This window comes from Phalacrocorax aristotelis, chromosome 8 (assembly GCF_949628215.1).
Source record: "Phalacrocorax aristotelis chromosome 8, bGulAri2.1, whole genome shotgun sequence".
Lineage (NCBI taxonomy): Eukaryota > Metazoa > Chordata > Aves > Suliformes > Phalacrocoracidae > Phalacrocorax > Phalacrocorax aristotelis.
This window is the reverse complement of record NC_134283.1, coordinates 38,466,923-38,490,419: the sequence shown is the minus strand read 5'-3', so window position 1 is coordinate 38,490,419 and position 23,497 is coordinate 38,466,923. Positions and strand designations below refer to the sequence as shown.

Below are 23,497 nucleotides of genomic sequence, written 5' to 3'. Positions count from 1 at the left end.
AAATTAAATGCTTTCCTTGATAATTTGGCTCTCTCAGCAGGCACCGAAATCTGCTGGAAGATGCCATCTAGTGGGTTATGAAAGTTTATTTAATTTTAAATCCACTGGCTGGTGTGGGGCTGGGGTGGCAAGAACTGTAAGTGCTGGGGTATGTAATGATTTTCATAGACTTTCTGTTGTTGTTGATCTAGGAAATAAAGATTTCCCTGCAGGGGTTTACATTGGAAGAGACCTAATATTTACTTTGCCAGCCCCCCCAGCAGGGCACTGGGTTGTCACAACTTTGCTGTTGACATTAGCTGAGCTGCACGGTTGTTCCTCTGGCAGGGCATCGTCCTGATCACGAGGGCGGTTTGTTCTTCATTGAAGTGATGCCGTTAAAAGTATTTTTTGTCTTGAAGCCTTTCTGACACGCCCAAAGCAACAAGTTTTAGTCACAACAGCTCTAACTCTATCATAAGAAATTAATCCACTCCTTGCTTTTGGAAAAGCTGTATCACTGTTGTTTTCTTCTTAAAAAAAACCCACCACCCCGTGCCTATGAATTATCTAGTTTATGGTACAGCAGAAGCTGCTTAACTGGTACCTGAACGAACAGCATTCCTCTTCAGTGGGAGCCCTCCCTGGGGAATTGATTCGGGGCACTCCCGCCTGTCAGTAAGGCCGGCCGACGGGCCGAGGGCATCTCTGTCCTTGGGGCAGATGGCATCTCTGTCCATGGAGTGTCGTGCACGGCAGCCTTGCCCCCCAGCTGCCCTGTGTCCCTGGGACGAGCTGCAGCCCTTCGGGCTGCCCTGCAGAGCCCAGCCCAGGCTCTGGGCCCCACCTAACCCGAGGGCCGACTCCTTCTCACCGTTCCCCGCCCCCGCCGAGCTCTCCCGGTGCCGGCCCCATCCCAACGCGCCCCATGCCTTGCAAACCGCTTCTGTTTTCCGGGCGAGCGTTACCCAGGGCTGAGCGCCCGGCCAGCTCCTGCCGCAGGGGCCGTCGCCTAACGGCGGTGGGCATCGCCGCCGGGCCCTGGCCGCGGAGCCACGAACCCCCCCGGGTGCCCCCACGACAGCCGGTGCGGAGCCCGCGCCCCGCCCGGTGCCCCGGCACCCCTCGAGAGCCGCGATTAGAGTCATTAAGACAGGGTCATCGGGGGGGGAGCGGAGGAGGGGGCGGGGCGGGGCGGGGCTGGGCCGGGGCGGGCCGCCCTCCGGCGGCGGTGGGCGGGGCCGAGGAGGCCACGCCTCCCCCCGCGCGCGGAGCAGAGCGGAAGTGCCAGAGTTGCCGCCCGCCGCCGCTGCCGCCGCCGCCGCCGCCGCGCGCGCGGGGGAAAGTTGGGCTCCGTGAGGGCGGCGGCGGGGGCGGCAGGGCCCCGCTCCCTCCGTCCGCCTGTCTGTCCCTCCGTCTCTGCCTGCCTCCCTCCGTCCCTCCCTCCCTGTCTCCCTCCCTCCCTCCCTCCCTCCGTCCGTCCGTCCGTCCGTCCGTCTCCTCCTCCGCGGCGGCGGCCCCGATGCGGCGGAAGCAGAAGCGGCTGCTGCAGGCGGTGGGGCTGGCGCTGGCCGCCCTCGTCTTCTTGCCCAACGTGGGGCTCTGGTCCCTGTACCGGGAGCGGCAGCTGGAGGGCGGCGGGGCGGGCGGCGGGGAGGCGGGGGCTGCCGCCGCCGCCGCCGCGGGGCCGCCGGGGGCAGCGGCCGGCGAGGCGCCGGTGAGTGGCGGCGGGGGGGAGGGTGGGGTGGGGTGGGGGGGTGCGGGGGCTCCCGTGGGATAGGGATCGGGATCGGGATCGGCCGCCCGCGGGTGACCTGAGGGCGGGGGGTGGTGTCGAGGGGGGAGGGCGCGTCCCTCTCCCCTGTCAGCAAGCAGAAGCGGAGGCTGGCGGGGCCGAGAAGCAGCAGCCGCCCCGTTATGGGGGGGGGGGGGCGTGCGGGGAGCTGCTCTTGTCTAGCCTGTGTCTGCGGCGGAGGGGGAATGCGAGTACTTTCCTGGCAGTTCGCGGCGGCAGGGACCGGAGGGTCTGCTTGCCTTTTTTGGCTGAGCTTGGTGAGGGAATAAAGCGAGCCCTTTGCTCCTCGGAGCAAGGAAGGGGAGTTTGTCCCATCCTTGCAAAGCAAAGGACAGTAATTCTGTCTCCCAGGGGTGCGCCGTCTCTGCCGTTTCCCTTCACCTGCCGTGGAAAGGTACAGGGAACGAACATCACCCGTTAGCTCTGGTGCCCCGCAGATCTCGAGGCGAGGGCTAGCAGAAAGGGCCAGGTAGAGCTTGAAGATTATGTCTGTGTACTGATCCTCCGCTGGGAGAAGAGGAGCGGATAACTCTCCCTGAGAGGCAGAGGATGCCTACTGGATACGTGGCCTGATGATATTGCAGCACATGACTGCATTCCTTCCTTGTCCCGCTGGTGTAGCAGTAAATTTAACAGACAAACCCTTCTGCTTAGTGTGCGAGACAGGAAGGCTATATCACCCAAATTAGACACTTGGAAGCACGGTTTAGCAGCGTTTACTTTTGGGTATGTAATTGCTTTATCCCCTTCTGGGTTTGGCTTTGTACCGAGAATGATTAGGACTTGAAAGCTTGAAATGTCACTGTGTAACTATCAGTTCTGCTGCCACTCTACAAGGCTCTGCTTGTTCAAAACAGCTTAAAACTCTTAGCTGTCTAAATCTTTCCCTCCTTGGAGCCATGCCACTGTGACTGCACCATAAAGGTGGAGAAACCTGCTGTGGCAATTTCTGCTCTGAGGGAGAGAAGGCTCTCAAAAAGAGGTGTAGTCAAACTGAAGCTGAGCTCTTCCTTCCCAGAAGAAATGGTTTTTCTTTTCAAATTCAAGTGCAAGTCTAGGTATAACCGTGATCATATCCTTGTCATGTCCCGTGCTGGTAAGGAAAGGGGTCAGCTGTTACCTGCCATAACGCATATATTTGTAGCAGATCCTCAAACCTGTACAGAAATCCCTTCAATGTACACAGTGATCATCACATGCTTGGAGTTCCTCATGTTATTGCCTTATGCTTGTACTTCTCTTGGATGCAGGGCATCAATTTTGCATGACTGATGAAAGTCAAGCCCTGTAGTCCACTGCTCCATAGATTCCCATGGTATGGTGTCATGGCGAAATGAAGACCACAGTAAAATCATGTGTCTTCCAGAGATTATCAGGAGAAAGTTGGTAATTATTCTCACAAGGCTTCAACGTTCCTTCCTGGAGGTAGCGGTTAATTCTGGTTAAATCTATCAGGGATGAAAAAGCAGCGACAAGCTGACTTTTTATTTTCGGTCTTCCAAAATTGTCCTTGTACTGTGGGCTTTGGGAAGCTGTAAGCCAGGCAGATCCTATGGTGCAGTACATCACTGCTGATTTCTGTGTATGTTCAAAGTTCTTGGTATTTATATCTCCCGTATTGCCCGTGTTGTACAGAATCTTGACTCCATTTTTCTTTATGTCTGTTTAAAGTATGGCAGCTGTCAGTAAATTGAGATCTGCTTTTGTTTTGATGGTGGGTTGAGCTGGGCAGGAAACGTCTGTGCTGCTTATAGGAGAATTCACAATAAAACCTCTCTGCACTTGTGTAAATCAAAGTTACTGGGTTTTAGGCTGAAGGCTTCATCTTCCAGTCTAATTAACATGGAGTTATGGGCTGCAGTGGGTCTGTGAGTGAAGATGTACTTGCATCATATGCCCATTTTTTTGAAGGATTGGGCCCTGAAATGATACCTCCTGTTACACTGAATAAGGAAAAACATACCCCAAAGGATAACTGGCTGTCTTGGTAAAAATAATTTCATGTGAAGCAGAAAAAAGACAAATGAAATACTTGGGCTGGGTTGTGGGTTTGGTTACTGTTGTCATAGAGTTATCTGCCAGCTGACTGCAGAGAGTTTTTTGGGCATCCTCAGATTCAATGGTTACAGCCTCTCTCTCTTCCTTGGTCCTGACAAGCATTCATGGCTTTTGTACTTACTAATCTACTTCTAGCTTGTAAATGAATATGCTTTTTGTCTGCTTGTTCATGAAGCCATTTGGAAGAGCTGATTTCTTAATACCAAAACTCTAGATGATAGGAGGCTATATCATAAAAAATTATATTCATAGCAGTCAGAAAAGATTTTCTTCTGTTTCTGGCTTTAATTTGCCTTTTTGTACAGGCTAATCTTTGAATTGAGGACGTTTCAGATGTGATACAGAATTGAGCTTTTCAATGAAATCTCTGTCCAGGCTCATTCTTTCTCTTTAAATGGTGTCTGCTGTTTCAGTCAGTAATTTTATCTTTCAGAGTAACAGCAAAAAGGGGCAAAAAAGGTTTAAAGAAACAGCTGAATTAAAGCTATAAAGCAATTCCTAGAACATAAGAGTCACGATGCTTAAATTTTGAAGTTTAAAACATGCTAGGAGTTTGTTGTTGATCTTGTGCTGCATGTTACATTCAAAATGGCAATATATCAGCAGAGACAATTTTGCCTTATTTAATCTTTCTAGTGCCTGAGACAAATGTGTCAGAAGATTAAGCAATCAGAAGCCATGTAAATATATTCTAGGAAAGATTAGGCTAAATGGTTTCTGCAGAAGTGCCTAGGCAGCTAATTGCTTCTGTATTTACACGTTCAGGGGGAACATTATGGTGCCTGAAAATAATGTATTGCTTTAATAAGGTGGATTAGGTCTGTGTTCTTTCCTTCTGCCTTTGGGTTTGTTCTTCCGCAGCTCTGTTGGGTGCTTCTTGCTCTGCCGAGAAGGGATAGCCTTAAGTCATCAAGGTCTTGGCCTCAAGGTCATGCTGCAGATCTCTTTAGAAAAGCTCATGCACTGAGTTACTCTTCGCTACAGCTGCGTGCTCAGAAGCATCCTTTATCAGTGTGTATGTACAGTCGCTCAGCAGATGATATGAACTAGGAAGTCCTTTTTTCATGCTGTGCTTAACAAGTTTGGCTAGTGTTGTGGCTTTGAACGGGGATGATGGTATCGAGGTCCTAAAGTGTTTCTGCTGACAGCAGAAGTATTAGCTTAGTAACTTCATCAGTGTACTTTTTTCTGCTCGCTGGTATGTGCATATCGGTATGCTCATGTAAGGCAAGTTGACTTTTGTGTCTTTTAATCTTTTTCTTTTTTCTTAACAAGTATTCAGTAGGTAAAAACATATGATCTGTAGGTGTGGGAGTAGGAAAAGCAAGTGAAATGCAGCTATTCCTTTTGTCTCTTGAATCTCTGCTGTCTGCCTCAGGCTGCTGGGCATCCTCAGCTGAAATGTTCAACTGAAATGTAGACCTGTAGTACGTAAAACACAGATGAGTTAGTTTGTGGGCTAGTGGTTTACGCTTGGGCTAATGCAAGTGTTTATGTGACTTCTGATGCTCTGCAGAGACACTATGCGGCTGGCTGGTCAGGCTGGAGGTTGGCATTCTGCGGGATGCCTGCTGTTATGGGAATGTGTCACTTGAACTCGGAGAGACACTAAGCTTGAACATCTCTTTCTTTGAATTGCTGGCTAAAAGCATTGTAGCAAATTAGCTGCCTTTCATTGCATGCATTTTTATCTGATATGATGCATGCTTTATGGAGTCACCCTGTAGCTTCTTGTAGTAATTTGTGCTCTATAAATTCACTCACGAGCATGATGGAAGTATATAAATCACATAGGTGATTGTGTGGTGCCCTCTGCTGCCAGCCGGCTGAAGTGGGATGTACCTGCCTGTTGGTAGGTTGTGAATGAGAAACCAACTGCAAACTTGTGATTGAAAAATGGTTTGCGAGAATAGTCCTCTTGGACAGTTTGGGGCCATTAAGCTTAATTGCACTAAAGGCAAAGTTTAAGTTTTGCTGAAAATGTAGCCCTAACGATGAGTTGAGTGGGGAGCGATGCTGTGCTGCCTTCCAGACTGCTGCTGCTCCTGTCCTCCTCAGCAGAGGAAGATGATCGGTTTTGCCATTCTGACCTGGGGGCGGCTATGAAGCTGTCAAGGATTGTCAGCTTCATGTTGTGGCTGGCAAAAGCTAATAAGGAAGAGGGTGATTTAGCAGATTCTCTGTGCAAGGAGAAGGGCTTGGGAAAAGTGAGAGGAAAACCTTTCTGTTTTCTGCCAGCCAGAGATAAATAGAAAAACAGACTTACCGTACCTCCTAGGCAGATTTCTTTGGCAGTTAAACTGGTTGTGCCCTAGACCTTGTTACTGCTGTTGCAGTTACTGCTTGGCTTCTCGCAGACCTCTTAGAGACTGCTGTGTTGGCAATTGTATTGGTTAGTCACTGTTCAACTGATATAAAACCAAACTTTGAAAAGCTTATTTTGGTAAGCATAGTGTAAAACAATTGGCATCTAAGGACTGAAATGCAAGTGCTAGAGCTGAACAAGCGTATTTTAATGTAGGAGTGACTTTCTGGTATGGGATACTCTGAAGTTGATCACTTCAGTGCATTGGTGAAATGAGCAGGTTTTCCTGGGCTAGGTAAGCGTGGACCTTGCTTCTGATTAGCAAAGTGAGCTGGAGTGAACATGAAGTGGCTAAAACATCTCACAGTGTGGTGAAATGGTGAAATTTGTGAAGTGCAAAGTAAAATTTGGAAAAGATGTTTATTAAGAAACTGAAGCTTTCCGTGGTCTTCACTTGGGCCCTCACTATTCCTTCTGGTGATCTTCGCTGTAACAGCGACACAGAGCAGAATGAACAAATGGGCTGTATTCTAGGTCTATGCTGTGTGGAAATAAAAGGTTTATTATACTTGCTGTTCTTTAGGGGAGGTTACCTCTATTGTGGAGCTGGTACTCCTGTTATTGGACAAGTGGTTCTGTGTTTTGCCATTCAGATGTGCTCCGTATGCAGTTCTTAATAGCTGCAATGGATGCCTTCCTTCACAGAAGGAAGATTTCAGCAGGAAAACTTTTTAGCTCCTGGCGTCTGAACTGCTTTTGAAGAAGTGATCTCCAGAGCTGTGTGGTTTTACCTGTATGAATATGGATCAAATCGTGAGAGACAGCAAGATTTAAGAGCAGCTATAGTTACAAATTTCCTGGCAGATAACTGCCATGCATTTGACTAAGTGGACGGATAAACTAACAGAAAGTGTCTTACACCAGTGAGGGGTGTTGGTCAAACTGGGCAGAACAATGTTATCAACCAAAATGTAGTTATCTTACACTCCCTGTTTAAATACAGTTACAAGTATCACTGTAAAAACATAAAGAACTGCAGTTAATTTTCCTGTCACTCTTGTATTTTCTTCCCTATAGAGCCAACTGTAACTTTATTTACATTGGGTAAGAGCAGATCCTGTCTAACTTAAACTTTGAGGAAATTGTTATCCAGTGTAAAAGCCAGCTGCACACTGCTCCTGTTCATTTGCAACCTCTTTGTAGACCAGGCGACCCGGGCAGGTAGCCTTCAGCTTCCTTCTGGGAAGAAAAGAGCTTATGGGGTGCGTTACCAGTTTGTAGGAGGCATTCCACTGTGTGCTTGAAATATCGCTAGAAAAAAAAATTACTGCAGAAATTAATTTTGATCCGATATGAAAGCAGGCGTTTCGACCTGCTAGCTTGGCCTTACATTGACTTTAGCATAGCTGTCGCTAGTAGGCTTTTATGGAGCACACCTTAACTGGAGCGCACTGTGCTGCGTTTCATGGTACTTCAGCATGGTGTCAATGCTTATGTAAATGAAGCGGCTGCGATATTTACCATCAGAGGACTGTCTCTCTCTAGTGTCCATCATGCTTCATGTTTTCCATCATGCTAACTCTGTAGAGTAACCTCTAAGTTATGCCACTTTAAATTTTTTGATAGTAGCATGAATAATGCATGATGCTGTGTAGACATAGGGAGAGAGGCGCGGCTTCAGTGACTTTGTGCATATGAAATCTTTTAATATTAATACATACTCTCAGGTTAAGTGACCTGAGTGTGTGTGTAGATTTTCTTCTGGATCACCTTTACTGGAAAACTGGAAAGGAATTTTTCCATAGCTGAATGGATTAAAAACTGGCTATTCTGAGGTGATGTACTGCGATGGCAACCAGACGTTAATGATTATTTAAATAATCATTCATTTAAATATTATTTAAATGTTACTTAAATCAAACTGAAGTAGATTGTGTTAAAGCTGAATAGGTACTTTTTGCTACCTTTGTATTCATCTGTTCAGTAACCAAATCAGGAACAGCCTTTCTGCCCTACCTTTGCACTTTGTCTTAGCCCGAGCTAATGTCCCTGGACAGAATGGTTTTGGTCAGTCCTGGTGCAGTTTGGCCACCCATGTATTCATTCTAGATACAGCTTGGCCTGGGATTCCTCTGCTTCTAGAGAGAAGTATAAAAGGCACTCTGACTTGCTTTCAGGTTGCAGATTGTTTGCAAAACCGATAGCTGTCGGTAGGGATTTTTAGCAGTTAACAGAAAGTGTGAATCTGTTTATCAGATTTCACAAACTCCTGAACAAATCCTGATGCTTTGAGTCACTTTCAGGAGTACAACAGCGTGATGCTTTATTTCCAAATCCAGGGATAATAGCCCCCTTTCTTATTTTAAATTTTTGTGTTCTACTTTTGGACTGCCTTTTGTCTTGTTTGCAATTAATACGTTTTCGAATTCTCCATTATCTCATAAAGAGCCTACTTTGTGGTTTTACCTCCAGATCTGGCATGCTGCTCGTGACTTCTTACAATCCAGCGTTACGGTCCTGCTTTATTCAACATGGAGCACAACCTCTCAGTGGAATCTTTTCTATCAGCGTAACCGACGCTCATGGTATTTCCTGCATTTTGTGTTACCCTGGCTAGGTGATGGATAGGTAACAAGGATGGGAGTGTTTATCTACGCAGCTTTGTTAAGAATATAAGTAGTACTGGATATCAAATTATGTCTGACTTGTCAGATTATGCCTCTTTTGTTAGGTTTAAAGGTTTCTAGCAAACGATCGGAAAAAGCTACAGACAAGTAAATCAATATGTAACAAAATAAGTTGCCAGGTAGCCCCTCCTTTTCAAATGACTGGGTAGAAAAGTAACTTCTCCTGTGTCTCAAATCTGCTGGCGGCTCTGCATCCAAAGTCCTGTGCACCCCCTAAAGTAAAAGAAACATGTCACTTGACATGTCTCCTTATTGTTCATAAACTTGATAAAGCTCTAAATCACAGCTTCAGTAAAGGGACGTCTACCATTTCTTGGTTCTTAAGTTTGCTTTTCTGTCTAAATAATTAGCTCTCTTTCCTGCCCTTTTGCAGTTCCTTCATTTTCTCTAATCTTAGCTCCAGGGTTAAAAGAGAGCTCTCTAGAGCATATATCTATAATTAAGGCTTTTTAACCACAGTTACAGTGGAGTATAAGCAGTGTTCCAGTGTTGCCAATACCCAGGGTAGAAACTTGCTTCAGTAGAAAAGCTGTTGATGATGTTATAACTGAACTCTCTGCTATCCCTGTCATGGAGTTTCCTCAATACTGCTTCATGCCTTCCCCCTTTGATAAGTTATTTTTCTAAGGTTGATGAGCATTAATGGCATATCTTCTGCAGCTCACAAGAATAAAAATACTTTATTTATTCTGCCTGTCATTTTCTTGGAAACCCAGGCTGCTAGCTATTGCGAGTAGTGTCCCTCATGAATATATTCAGAAAGCTTGAGGAAATGTCATTGTCCTGATTTTGGCTGGGATGAAGTTAATTTTCTTCCTACTAGCTGGTACAGAGCTGTGTTTTGGATTTCGTGTGAGAATAGCGTTGATAACACACTGATGTTTTAGTTGTTGCTAACTAGTACTTACACTAGTCAAGGACTCTTCAGCTTCCCAATGTTCTCCCCGTTCTCATACACTGAGAGGTGCACAAGAAGCTGGGAGGGGACACAGCCAGGACAGCTGACCCCAACTGGCCAGAGGGATATTTCAAACCATATGATGTCATGCTCAGTATATAAACTGGGGGGAGTTGGCCAGGGGGCAGTGGTCACTGCTCAGGGACTGGCTGAGCATCAGTCGGTGGGTGGTGAGCGGTTGCATCACTTGTTTTCCCTGGGTGTTGCATCTGTATCTCCTGTTGTTTTCCTTTTCATTACAATTTTATTGTTGTTATTGTTATTATTGTATTTCAATTATTAAACTGTTCTTATCTCAACCCACGTGTTTTCTTACTTTTGCTCTTCTGATTCTCTCCCCCATCCCACTGAGGGGCAGGAAGGTGAGCAAGCGGCTGTGTGGTGTTTAGCTGCCGACTGGGGCTAAACCATGACAGTCCTTTTTGGCACCCAACATGGTGCACAAAAGGCTTGAGATAACAGATTAGCAGTTTATTGAGGAATTTATATCTGTTAACAATTGAGGGTCACAATATATTTTCTTGATATTAGTTTTTTTGATCTGTACCATGTTCTTTTTTTTGCTGTATGTGTTAAAGATTGGTGTTGTTTTTGCACTTTGCTGTGCTCCACCACAATTAGTGATGTTTTGCCTGAGAGATTTGTTATTAAAGCACTGGTCTTGAGTTTTGTCTGGTATTTAAACTTTGTACTGAAGCATTTACTGTACTTGGGGTACCACCTTATGGAGACAATTAGCAATTATTCTTCTTCCTCTAAGAGGGTTTTTTTATAGAGGAAGTACAGAACGGCACCTTCACTACCTTCTATCAAGTTTCCACCTTCATTACAACAACTTTTCGGTATCTTGAGCATCCTTGGGTAGTTAAGATACTTCTATTGGTATTTCTTGAGAATATTGTTTCGGTTTTGTCTAAGGTTAAAAAGCAATTTAAGAGTATCATACAGAGAACTGTCCCGAAGCTGGATAGTTATGAGTGGCAAGGTGTGTGGGATAGCGTGAACAAATGCCTAGGTTGGTGGGCACCTCCAGTATTTTGGAGCTTCACCCCTGAACAAGTGCAGAATCCTGAAAAATCAGTAGAGCTTTTGGAAAAAGTATGTTGCCACCCTGTCAATTCCAGAGAGACTGAAATCACTGCAACATGCTGGGGCCTGGCCCATGCCTGCTGAGCCCTGTTCAACACTACTCAGTACCCTCAAGGGGAGAGAATGTCTCTGGATCTGATGACAGAACGGCAGGCACTGCGGCTACTCCAACCCCCCATGACAGGCACTGCAGCTGAACCAGAGAACCAACCCGTGCCAGTATCAGTCACCCCTATACACAAGAATAAATCATGGAAGCGAAAGTCAGCCTGTTTAAAAAGGGATGATGAAAAAGCAGGGCCATCACAAGCAGAGGAGGAGGAAGAGGAAGAATTCATAAATGGGACAGAAACCGCCTGATCCCATCCTTGAGTGAGCTGCAAGATACGTGAAAAGATTTCAGCCATTGTCCAGGTGAGCACGTTGCCACCTGGCTGCTCCGATGCTGGGATAATGGGGCCAGTAGCCTGGAATTAGAGGGTAAGGAAGCCAAACAGCTGGGATGCCTTTCTAGGGAAGGGGGCATTGACAAAGCAATTGGGAAAGGGGCACAAGCACTCAGCCTCTGGAGGTGACTCCTGTCAGCTTGTTTCTAAGGTCTGACTTCTTTGGGTCTTAGTACAACTCTGCCCGGGCATCTGGCCTAAACCACAGCTTTCATTAACTGTACCGATGGTTGGTGGCAGACTATCTTCTTTTGGAGATCGTGATATAAACACACAAACAGTCTAGGTGCTCTTGGAGGTCTTAACCACAGTGGACAAGAGCACACTTGGAGGCAATTACCAAACAGTAGCTGATGGATTAAAATTTACACCCTACAAACCTTGGTTTGTATTACTATATCCTTCGCTTCTCTGTATTACTGAATCAAACTGAAACGATAAGCCATTTAAACATATTAAGGGTTTAAAATGGAAACCCTGTTTTAAGTGAGTTGGTGTAACTCCTATGGGTATTGTGATTCATTCCTTAGCCAGGAATAGAAAGCAAAGGAAGGGGAGGATGATAGAGTCGGCAAAGGCTTGGCTGCGTAGCACCGCCCAACCTGGAGAAGTTCACTCTTGATGTTTATTCAGTGACTGTGTCTTCCAGTCTCAGCCTCTTATTAATTTTTCAGCTGCAATACTTCTTTCTTTTCCCCAATTAGCACAACAAGTAGCAGAAAGCAAGTTCTAAAACTGTCTTTCAAAACAGTGAATGCTGGCATCCTTCCCTGTTAAGCTGAGCGTTGCCTCTGCAGTGAGGTAACTAATTTCTGTTCACAGTGTCTCCCCTCAACACTAATATGTATTTCTTGCATATATGTCATGTGTAGCTGATGTAGCAGTGACCTGATGCATTTCCCTGATGTAGCTTTCAGACAGAGAACTTGGCCTGTTCTGAGCGGTTGTGGTTCACAAGGTGACTGCTGAAGTCGAATTTCCAAAAGGCATTTCAGAGTATTGTTTTAAATGCACAGAAACTGCAGCTGTTTACTGAAATAATGACCAACCGAGGGGTTAAATTTCAAACAAATGTTGAAGGGTGTTTTTCCAAGTACAAATATTTGAACTTGTCTCTTAAATTTGGATGTCTGTAAGTGAACTCTGTCTTCCTGCCGTAGAGCTATTTGGTCATAAAAATAAAGGATTTGCAGAATAACAGTAAATCAGTCTGTCTCCTGCAAATGCTTTCTGGATGAGTGAAATCTACCTTCTTGTTTGACTACTTTCCCTTTCCAAAAATCTGATTAGAGTGACGTTTTGTCTTTGTTAGTCAAAGTCTTGTGATGTTTTAGGGCTTTATCAGATCTTACCTGGCAACACTGTCAGCTGTCCCTCCTACACGCAGAGCTGATTTGCTTCTGCCCTCTTTAACAACTGTTTATACAATATTAAGTTGTTATAAAAAGTTCTGCTCTGCTTGATCTCGAAAGCCTTAAATCCTTTGCTTGCAGTTATATGTGCAAGCTAAGGTGACTTTCAAAGGAAAGTCATCCTCTTCTCCATTTTTACTTATGATTATTTGGAAGGTCTAACATTTAAAACCTCCAGCAGCCAGTCTTGCTTTTTTTCAGTGGAAGATTACATAGACTTGTCTTTGTATAAATTAACTGTTTGTGTTCAAATTCATTTGGGAAGTTACTTTTACCTAGTTCATGATACCAGCAACAAAACATTTTTTCTCCGTGATAGAGGTAGGTTTTTTCTTTCTTGAGCTTACCTAACATTTCTGAGCCTTCAGATGAAGTCTAAAGAAGAAGTTTTTACAAAGACTAGTAAGCATGAGCTGTTGCTTAATAAACAGGTGAAACAGAGTTCTTAATGTTTAGACCAAAGTTTTAAAGATGTCTTAGAGTGTGATGTTCCTTTGAAAAATAAGAGTCTTAGTGACTTTGATCTAGGGTATGATACAAAAATAACCACATAACCAGGTCTGGCATCATGTAAGATTGTTTGTTTGTTTGTTTTCTCTTTTTTTTATATTATTATTTTTAAAAGAGTGAGCAGCTCCTTCACTTGTGTTCAGAATGACTTTAATCTTAACTCTGCTTCCTTGAAAGTGGCTTTTTTAGAGACTGTACTTTCAGCTCAGATAAGTAAAAGCAAAATATATTCCTTCAGCAGAGGAAATCAGAACCCCAAAAGCTAGATAAATACAGACATAACTATGTTGTAAAGAGCTTCAGTTAGGCAAGTAAGTTATTTTCTGTAACATTACAGAAGGTCGCTTAAATTTAGCCTGACTGTCAGTTCATGTTAGCCAATATGTAACAAGATTATTCTGGATCCCAAAAAGAAGTGAACGCTGTGGTTATCTTCTGTCTTCTCATTTATCTTCTAGGAGGCCTGTCGCCAGGGTTTAGTGTGTGATAGCCAAGTAATAAGGAATAACCCTTTTTTTCCACTCCTGTGTGTCTTAGTTTTGCTGATCCAGTGATCTGGACTGCCATTTCCCTCTGATTCTTAGGCTGCAGCTTACCTTGTTGGAAATATCTAACACTCCTATTGATGTTTTGCTGTTGCATGCTGCCTAATTTTTTTTGGTGACTGTTTTGGAATCTGATTCAGGGTACTAATTTAGCCTGAAAAAAAAGAAAATCTTCCTTCAGAAAACAAGCATCTGTTCCCAGGTCTTGTTCACAGTGGCAAAGAAATTATATTGATACAGTAAGTGTTTGGAATAAGACTTCTTGAAATTGTTTTGCTTGCCTGGTTCTGAGGGCATGGAAGTAAGCTGCAAAAACATCTGCAAAGTATTGGAAGACCTGGGATTTTGATATAGAAACTGGCAGAAGTGTATTCGGATATACGTACGGAGCCCAAAGGACTATCCAAGTTGCCATTGTTGCCATTTGCCTGCTATTGCTGCTGATTCTTTGGAAATGTGGTTCTTCCCCTATTCTGCCCCAGATTGTGTCTGATATTCAGATGCAAGTTGTGTGCTCTGCAAATGGGGATGTGGAAGATTGGAGAAGTCTTATCTGCAATGTGTAAAGGTCCTACTTGTGTTGTCCTTGATTTTTGATTGCTGTAGAGTATCTGTGTATAAAAGATAATAGGTTTCTTTCACCATAGTTGCATATTTTCTGCAAATAGGAACTTGGGCCAGCTGATTACAGAAAAAGAGTCCTTGGCAAAGCAATTATAAACTAACAAGAAAGTGTCTCGAACCTCAATCCGTGCCAAGACCCTTTTCCTTGCATTTTAGCCAGAGCTGTTAGCAGCATAAAATAATACTGATTACCATGGGTGAAAGGCCTAAGCTCTGGAAACAAGTGATGTCTTGTGGCTTTCCAAGTGCTGATATTTTTATAATAAGAGGCTGCTCATAGTAGAAATGCATCTGAGAAGCTGTGAATTGATGCACATGAGCAGAGAGCGCTGATGTTGCCGATAAATTAGCTGGGAATTGTCAGTTGTGTAAAAGAACTCAAATATTGGCTTACCATGAAACTGTTAAATGAAATATAAAACTACCGATTTATCTCTCTGGATATTTGAAAACAATAACAAGTCATCTGAAAACTTGTTTTTAAAAATTATTTCTAGAGGGTATGGGTTGTCAAGCCTAATGCAGTGAAGTCTATTTTTATAGTCCTTGAAAACAAAACCTGACAGACCATATTTGCCAGCGCTTATATTGCTCTGGTGACAGTGCTTCTTTTTAAAGCATGCCAGAGGAAATGCTCTGTGCCGGAGCATATGTCAGTGATTAGTGGGACCAGTGCTGCAGGATGAAGTGGGAGAAATATGGTTGTGTGTAGAAAAAGCTGAATGGACAGAACATGAAGAATGTAGCAGTTTATGGATTGATTTTACAGTAAGAATGGAAAAGAGTTATTTTTATGGTTATCTGTATGTAACTGACATGCTGTCTTCCAAATCAGTTGAGGTTTAACTGAGAGGACAACTGGTGCCTTTCTCTGTATGTTTCCCTTAATTTCTTCTTCATTTAGAAAACTCTTTGCCCTTTGAATCTGTCACTGTTTATACAATGCAGGTATTTGCATACTTTGTTTATGCCAGTGTGAACTGAAAGCCTTAGGAAGTGAGAGAATTTGGTACCCAACTCTTTTTGTGGATTTAGGCCTAAGTGGATTTAAGGGCTCAGGCAGAGAGCGATCCTCAGAAACAAGCCTCTCCAGACCTGCCGTCCTGGGTCCAGAGTTCTCGCCAGTCAAGCCCCTGGGGTGCCTGCTCTTGTTTTGCTTCTAAGTAGCTCTTGCTACTCCTTCTCCTCCCTGAAGCCCAGTTGCCATCCTTAGCATTGACCGCTTCTTGTCAAGGACACTGAGTTCAGAGAACAGCTCTCAGACCTGAGTTCTGCACAAGCTGCGTGGGACTCGGGGGTACTTGCATTGGAAGCCCTGGGGTGGAGAGAAGAGGATGGTGCCCTGCTACTGTTCCACAAGGACTGTTGATGGCTTTTACTCAAGAGTTGCAGTGCAGTAGCTGCAGCACTCAATCAACTTTGCCTCCCTGCTCTGACCACACGAAATAACAAATAACCCCTGCTCTGTGTTTGAGAGGAACAGCTCGGGCGTCAAAGCCAGGTATGAGTGTTTGATTCTATGCGATATCGAGGCCACCTTGTACGTAAGGGCCATGAAACTAAGACCTGGAGAAATCAGAGGTCAAAAGCCTGTCTTACCCAGTTGTTTTGGATTTGATCCTGAAGGTGCCTACAGACCTTACACAAGGACGCTGACCCCACTGTGGAAGTCACAAAGCTGGAATTTGAGCTGGGAGATGCACAGCATTGCCATATCGAAGTTTCTTGTGGATTTAGCCCTCAACGTTGTAGATGCAGTCATCACTCGAGGGCTGTAAAAGATGTTCTCCTGGTTTACCCTATTCTTCATATATTGTCAATTATGTTGGAGTATGGCCAAAATTCTGTTCAATATAAATGGGAGCAAAATGAAAATGCCCTGTTCCCTTTATCACAATTGATGTCTGTATTTGAACTTTGCCAGTTTTTGTTTATGAAAACTGCTTGGTTTCCCCTCTGAAATCTTTTTGTCAGAGCAGCTCAATACAGCTTGGATTAAGGGAAGTAATAAGAGGTTAGAGAATCCCTGAACACTAGAAAAAGAATGTATTAGACTGCTGCATAGCATTACTGTGCTAGTATCAGAATTAGACTGCTACTTTTTGTTGACTAGACATTTGACTATTAATATTTAAAGAAATAATACAAGCAGCGAAGTTATTTCCAATTAAACCCAAGTTATAAAATAATTGTCTTGGGCGTTCACTACAGCTTTGACTTACCTGTCTTAGGCTTTTTTGTGTAGAATTTTTCCTCGCATTTAAAGCTATTTCAGGTGTCATTTTTGCTAGCCTGTAAAGTTCTTGCTTTTGAGTAACTCTTGAGATAATTAGAAAAACAGAATTAAATTCTTTGGGCTCTTTAGGGAAAACTGATGGCTTCATGAGGATTGAGTTGTATTTCTATAGCACACAGGAGGCCCAGTCAGAAGTCTGCAAGGAGAAAGTAAAACACCCAAAAGAAGACTGTTTCCCATAAAGTAACACCAACTGAAAGTATATTTATTTTTCTTCCTTAAAGTTGCTCTGTAGAAAATGCCTTAAAAATTAGATTGTTTTCTGGTATTTGTACCAAAAAAGCGGCTTCTCAGCAGCACAATAATTTGGTTTTATTCTGTGTTGCAAGTACTGCACAGCTTTCTGGAAGGGCTAGCTGGATTTTCACTGGTGACTTGTGGTTTAGCCCCAGCAACAAGCACCGCTCAGCTGCTCGCTCACTCCCCCCTGGTATTTAAAGATCTTGGGCATTTTGGAGTGAGTCCAGAGGAGGGCAACGAAGATGATCCAAGGGCTGGAGCACCTCTCCTCTGAAGACAGGCTGAGAGAGTTGAGGTTGTTCAGCCTGGAGAAGAGAAGGCTCCAGGGAAACCTTATTGCAGCCTTCCAGGACCTGAAGGGGGCCTACAAGAAAGTCGGAGAGGGACTTTTTACAAGGGCATGTACTGATAGGACAAGGGGTAATGGCTTTAAACTGAAAGAGGGTAGAGTTGCATTAGATATAAGGAAGAAATTCTTCACTATGAAGGTGGTGAGGCACTGGAACAGGTTGCCCAGAGAAACTGTGGATGCCCCATCCCTCGAAGAAGTGTTCAAGGTCAGGTTGGATGGGACTTTGAGCAACCTGGTCTGGTGGAAGGTGTCGCTGGCCATGGGTTGGAACTAGATGATCTTTAAGGTCATTTCCAACCCAAACCATTCTATTATTCTGAAGATTTTCAGTCTTCTGATGAGTGGTGTCTTCTCTGGGCTTTGTAATTGCTTCATACTGGCATCTGCTGGCTCAGGCGTGAGATTTCAGGATCCAGTTTCTTCCTTAGGTTGACACCACAGCTGTGAAAGGATCTGATTCTGAAATCCTGACTATTTTTAGTCTCTTTTTCAATGTTTAGACCTTTAATAGCTGTAACAAATTAAGAGGAGCACTGGCTTACCTCATTTGTGAGTCACACCTCCACAATACCAGGATGTCTTCAGCAGAATGTTTTCATGCTCACTGAAGTTGGATCCATTAGTAATGAGTTCATGTGGGCTTTTGGTTGTATCTGCAGGTACAGTCTGCGTTTTTCAGCAGAAATATGCGTATGAGTGGCTCTTTGAAAGGCTGCTATTTCTGAGTAGCAAAGGGGAAGCAATGGCTCTGACTGGAAAATTGGCAGTGAGGCAGTGTTCATCCCTCCTCTTCTGGTGGAAGCTTATCGAAAACTTGTCTCTTGCTTGTGAAGTGTCGTGATGCACTGTTAAGGTAAACTTGTGCATAAACTCCAGCGATCTCCGTTCAGGAGTTGGAAAAGAATACCAAAGAAAATTTTCTTCCATCCTATTTATAAACTTTGTCAGCTGAACATGAATGAGTTTGGGCATGTGTTCAGTGCTGCTGGATTATGCAGTTAGGATTCTGTTCTGGCTTCCTAAACAAGAACAATATGTAACACATCACCATTCAGTGTGTGAGTGTAATCTGTTCTTGGTTCTGTGCTGTGTACAGTCAGCAAAAAGGGTCAGGAATTAAGTAAAGAGGAGATCAGTTCATGCACCTGGATCTTGTTTGACATTAAAGGATACTAAGCTTCTAAAGCCTCTGAAAACTCCCAGCAGCTCCTCAAAACAGGAAGCTGGTTGGCAGAGAAGGCCCTGAAAGCTGCTTGGTTATAAAGTACTCTTAAAATTTAATGAAATATAATCCAGCATTTTAATTGCATGTCTGGACTTATTAATGTAATGTTGACTTCAGCAATTCTGCTTAGTACCTAATGGGGCTAAACTCTTTGTGTAACAGTGAATCTCCTCCAAAAGATCTTAATCTTAAGAAATACTAGTACTTGAAAAAGCAGGGAGGGAGAGGCAGAGTTGCAAAGATATCCCCTGGTTTTCTGAAGCTCCTCAAGTTTTAAGTGTCTTTTGTGGTTCAAAGCAATCTTGGTTTTAGCTTACATTATGAAAATTTCTTCCTTAGTAGTCTGCAGAATGACTTGTACAACCTACAGCAAGTGTGCAGGAGGCTACTGTGATCTGCAGCCAAGATGGTGGAAACATTAAACAATGGTTTTTAGCAAAGGAGCTGCAGAACAGCTTTCCAGAGGGATTTATTGTATCTCAACCATTAGCCACAAATGCTGGCGTGTGTCCCTGGGTTGCTGAATGTTTGAGAAATGGTGCAGTTTGCAGCAGGAGTTAGTCAAGGGTTAGTTTAGGCACATCCCTGCTGTGTAATGCTGTACCATCAGTCAGTCCTGCACTATCACAAGTTTTTGCCTCTTTACTGTTGGCATCTGCTAACCAGCTCAGCCTTTGCTGAGAGGTAACAATAAGAGAATACAAGGAATGCTGCTGAGCCTTTTATCCTCTGACTTGCATACGAGATCTTCGTAATTCATCTCTTTGGGGTTGAAAGGCTAGGCAGGGAAGGTTGTGTTATTCCTTGGAGAGTCAAATTGTTATAGGTTTTTCTCTTTTGGTGTATAGCTGTATGCCCAGTCTGAAATAAGCTGATACTATAGTGATTCTTGCTCTTCATGGTGGTTTACAATCAAGCCCAACATAGGCCAGTAAGAGAGCTGATGTAGTTCTTGCCAGTTGCACGTTCACAGACCACAGGAGAATCACTAACTGTGCCCCTTTCCAACTGCATAGGCTGATGTGGGAATGAGACTGAATGTGCTTCTCTGGAGCAGTTGACTTCAAGGAGAAGAGGAAGTAAACGTCCATTTCTTCATCTTGTCCTCAGACAACATCCTATTCCAAACCCAGCTGGCAGAATGGGCTGCATTGGGCAATACGCTTGGCACTAACTCTAGCAAGGCTGGCAGTTTTGTAGTACAAGGCAGCTGGCATCTCATGGATCTGACACAGTGCTTGACATGACTGTTGATCTGTGTTAATGGGATTGCCTGAGGGGCCTTAATTTTTCATTGTGGAGTCAGCAAGGTAGATACCTCAAGTCTATGGGACTGAATATGCGCCCCCAAGGAACCCACCCAGCTTGAAGGTGGGAACCATGTTTTGGCCTAATGTGCAGCTGGCATAGGAAGTGCTTGCACTAAAGCAGCAGTCTTAGAAGTGATGGATTGCGTGTCATCTCTTGCTTTCGTGTCAGAATAGCTCTGGTTTCTCAAGTGGTCTACAACCTGAGATTGAAAGAAAATGTCTATCATGTGAACACTTTTTTTTGTGTATATACAACAGAAACTGTAAATGTTAAGGTGCAGTGTAATGTACCATCTAGAAACAGAGTGGTGTCGGTTGGGTGGGCAACTTCTAGAGAGAAAGGTGTCTCTGCTGTGGCCTTTGCTGCCTGCTGTATCTTTGAGTTTCTTCTGCTGGAAGGAGACCTGCTGTACTTCGGAAAGGTTATAGCTGAAAGAAGTTACAAAACAGCACCCCAGCAGGCTATAATCTCCTTAAAGTAGTCTCTTGGGAACCGCATGTACCTGATAGCCATTTCAAGGTATAAGCCTTTTCTAAAGAGTAAAGGAAGGTTCATCAGTAGCCAGAGAAAGATCTGTTCGCCATCTGGACTTGACTAGCTGTTGTCTGCTGCTTGCTGGCGGCTGAGGAAGTACTGTCTGGGCTGTGGATATAAGGTGCTATGCAACATATTTTAGTAGCACTTAAGCTCCCTTGACCTAATTCGCTTGCTTTTTTTACTGGAGCACTGATTAGTAGTGGCTTGCTAGTGTAAAAGTAAACAGCAGTTAATTCTTGTAAGTGAAGTCCTGTATGGCTGTGATTTGGGTAATGACATCTTTTTGGAAAAAATGTGGCAAACACCTCAAATTAATGTGATAAAGGATAGGCAGGGGTGATCCTGGTGCCAAATACTGACACCACAGAGAGGTACATTGCAAGTTAAGGCTGGAATAGTGCTGGCTACTTCTGACTGCTGCTTTCTTTCTCCAAGTCACGACTGATCTCAGCTCTTAGCCAGAGCAAGCTTCCTTGGAGGCCTTAACACATTCCACAGGATTCAAGATTGTTCTGAAAATACTTTCTAAATGCCGTCTTAATTAAAGATTTCTTTAAGTCAGAATTAAGTTATTAAAATGTTCCAGGCATTTTCTAGAAGTCTTTGAAAGCTGACTGTACATTCCTTTCAAAGTTAATCTACTGCCTGTTATGGGTTACAAAGTAATATTGTGCTGCTTGTGGGTTACCGGTAAGTTCAAGTAAATGTATGATTATTTTTTTTAGCAGTTTTCCTTTTTGTGAACTGATGCTGCCATTGAGTCACTCTTAGGGGTTTGCAATTGTGCAGTTGTGGTACTTCAGCAGTAATGAAAAAAAATGTCTAGTGTTCCTGGAAGGGCATTTCCAAAACCCCTGGGTACGTCAGACTAGATAGCACAGCATAAGACAATAAACCAATGGGCATCTAAAATGCTTTTGTTTTGTTTTGCAGAACCTGTGGCTGCTTCTAAAATACCAGATGATAGGATTTTACTTTACAGAAAAGTTGCTTTGTGTGGAATTGTTGGCCCCTCACACACCTGTGGTGCTGCAAGTATTTAGTATGCTGCTTAGGTGATTTGGAGGTAACAAGCGCTTAAGAGGTGTACCTTTAAAGACAAGTTGTACTGTCCTGGGTCTGTCCCTACCAAGATCTGTGAGAAGAAGTGATTCTCTGCCGTTAAAATAGTGATTAGAGCCTCAAACTTAAACCGTGTCGTGGCTTTTTTAGATATGTGACATGGATTGAGTGCTTCTATCTGACTGTGGTGGTGTTTTGGGTTTTTAACTAGGGTTTTAGGATTTTAAAGGCACACCCCAACTAGCTGTATTCTGTGTATCAAACTGAAAAGGCTGTGTATTGGAGGGAAATGAATTTCTGTAACAGTAAAGCAGAGTTCTTAGCTTAAAAGATGTATTTGTAAGAGAGCTCTGTGTCTGCTTTCTTTCCAAATCTGTGTTGTGCATAGATTATGTTCTTCCTTGCATTTTATAGGTAGTTCAGAGGAGCTAGTGGCTTCAGTAGACTTGTCACCTTTTCCTGGTGAGTGCAGTTAACTTCTGCAGAAGATTATATTCAATCTCCCCTTACTCAACCAGCCTTAGGAAAACTTGGCTGCTAATTCGAAGATAAAGTCAGTGCAGAGATGTCTTTCTGAGCTTGCAGTCGGCCTTTGACGTTTTGCTGCTCAGTAGTATAAAGTTGCAAAAGATTTAAAGAAATAAAATTTTAAAAAATGACAGTTTATGTTGCTTCTGCTGGGACATGAGCAGCTGTGAAACGGCTTATCAAGTTGATGTTCAGATTCTGACGGGAAATTGCAAGAGCATGTCAGACTAGACCTCAGCCCAAAACCAGATGTGTGGTTACAGAGAGCACTATTGTCATGCACAGAATCCCAAAATTTTTTACAATAAGTGAAATGTTAATTGTTTTCTATTTGCTTTGCAGTCTTCTGATGTATCAAAAGCTGTGTAATTATCTATCTTTATTAAAGATTCTGCAGTGGGAATGGATGACTCTCCATATTTACTGTGCAATTACCGTTAAGTAACAGGAAAGCCCGCTAAGTGGTCGGTCAGCAAAAGCATTACTGGGAAACTACTTAGCTATTGAGCACTTCAAAACTGAAAACAAATTTTGAAGTGTTCTGTGTTGTGAAAGGACGGGAGGCAGTTCTTACCAACTTTGCGCTGAGATAAGAGATTAAGCAGTGAAGGCAATAAATGAGTGCATTAATCTATGGGGTTGAGAAAAACAATTATTTCCAAAGAGAACGAAGTATGACAGGGCTGTTTATCTCCCTTAAGTTTCCCAGGAGATGTGAACTCAAAATATGTTGCGCTCAGCCTCGTCTATCACTGTACTAGATAACCGCTTTGTAAAACATCTTACCCACAGAGGTAGGTTTTCTAGCACAAGCCTTGCTCCCCTGTTCCCGCTCTGTTCTTGAAAGTGTTTTGCAGCTTTGCCTTGTCTGTGAGAGGTGCTTCCTCCAGAGCAGCATGGGTAAAAACAGGTTTAGAGCTGCTTGCATTAAAAAGACAGGGCAATAACATAGCTGTGTGACAGTTGCTTCTCTCTGACCCACAAAAAACATATATTGGGAAGGTGCAGTTGGGGAGGGTTTACATGGTGTTCGGACCATCTCGCCGCAATCTGAAGTGTGCGTTAATGTGTTTATTATGGAGATTTCTACTTGCAGTATGATTCTCCCAGTTCTCTCACTCTGGATCTGGATGGTGGACTGTCCTCAGGGGTGTGGGGCTCTGCTCACAGACCATGAGGTGCTGAACGTTTGCTATTTGTTTTGAGTTGGACACGCTCGCCTGCCTGTTGGGCAAGTTGTTTCAGTTGGCTTCGACCTTTCCATACAGGAATGCCTGTTTGGGCCATTGGAACAGCTGAAATAGCTGGTTTTCCAGAATGTTTTGCTTGAGTTGTCTCTAAAGCCAAAGCCATGGAAGGCTTTTTAATACATGTAATTTGGCATGAGCAAATGTAAAGTTAGGGAAAGCATGTCGAGCTGCTGGCAGTTGAAGGCTTTATAGAAGGGCTCTCTAAAGGAAGCGAGGGGCTTTCCAGAGTGCCCTGTCAGCAGCTGGTTGCATGCACAGCAGTGAAACTTTGCCTGTGTTGTATTGCTA

At 43.8% G+C, this 23,497-nt stretch overlaps 1 protein-coding gene across 1 annotated transcript in view; it reads left to right on the top strand.

Annotated features, from left to right (window-relative positions):
- The first annotated feature begins 1,245 nt into the window (after nucleotides 1-1,245).
- Nucleotides 1,246-23,497, top strand: part of GALNT10 (polypeptide N-acetylgalactosaminyltransferase 10) — a 91,845-nt gene continuing 69,593 nt past the window's right edge. Inside the window, exon 1 of the mRNA XM_075102648.1 lies at nucleotides 1,246-1,696. Coding sequence (XP_074958749.1) covers nucleotides 1,502-1,696 — 195 coding nt within the window. The 5' untranslated portion in view covers nucleotides 1,246-1,501. The remainder of the gene's footprint in view (nucleotides 1,697-23,497) is intronic.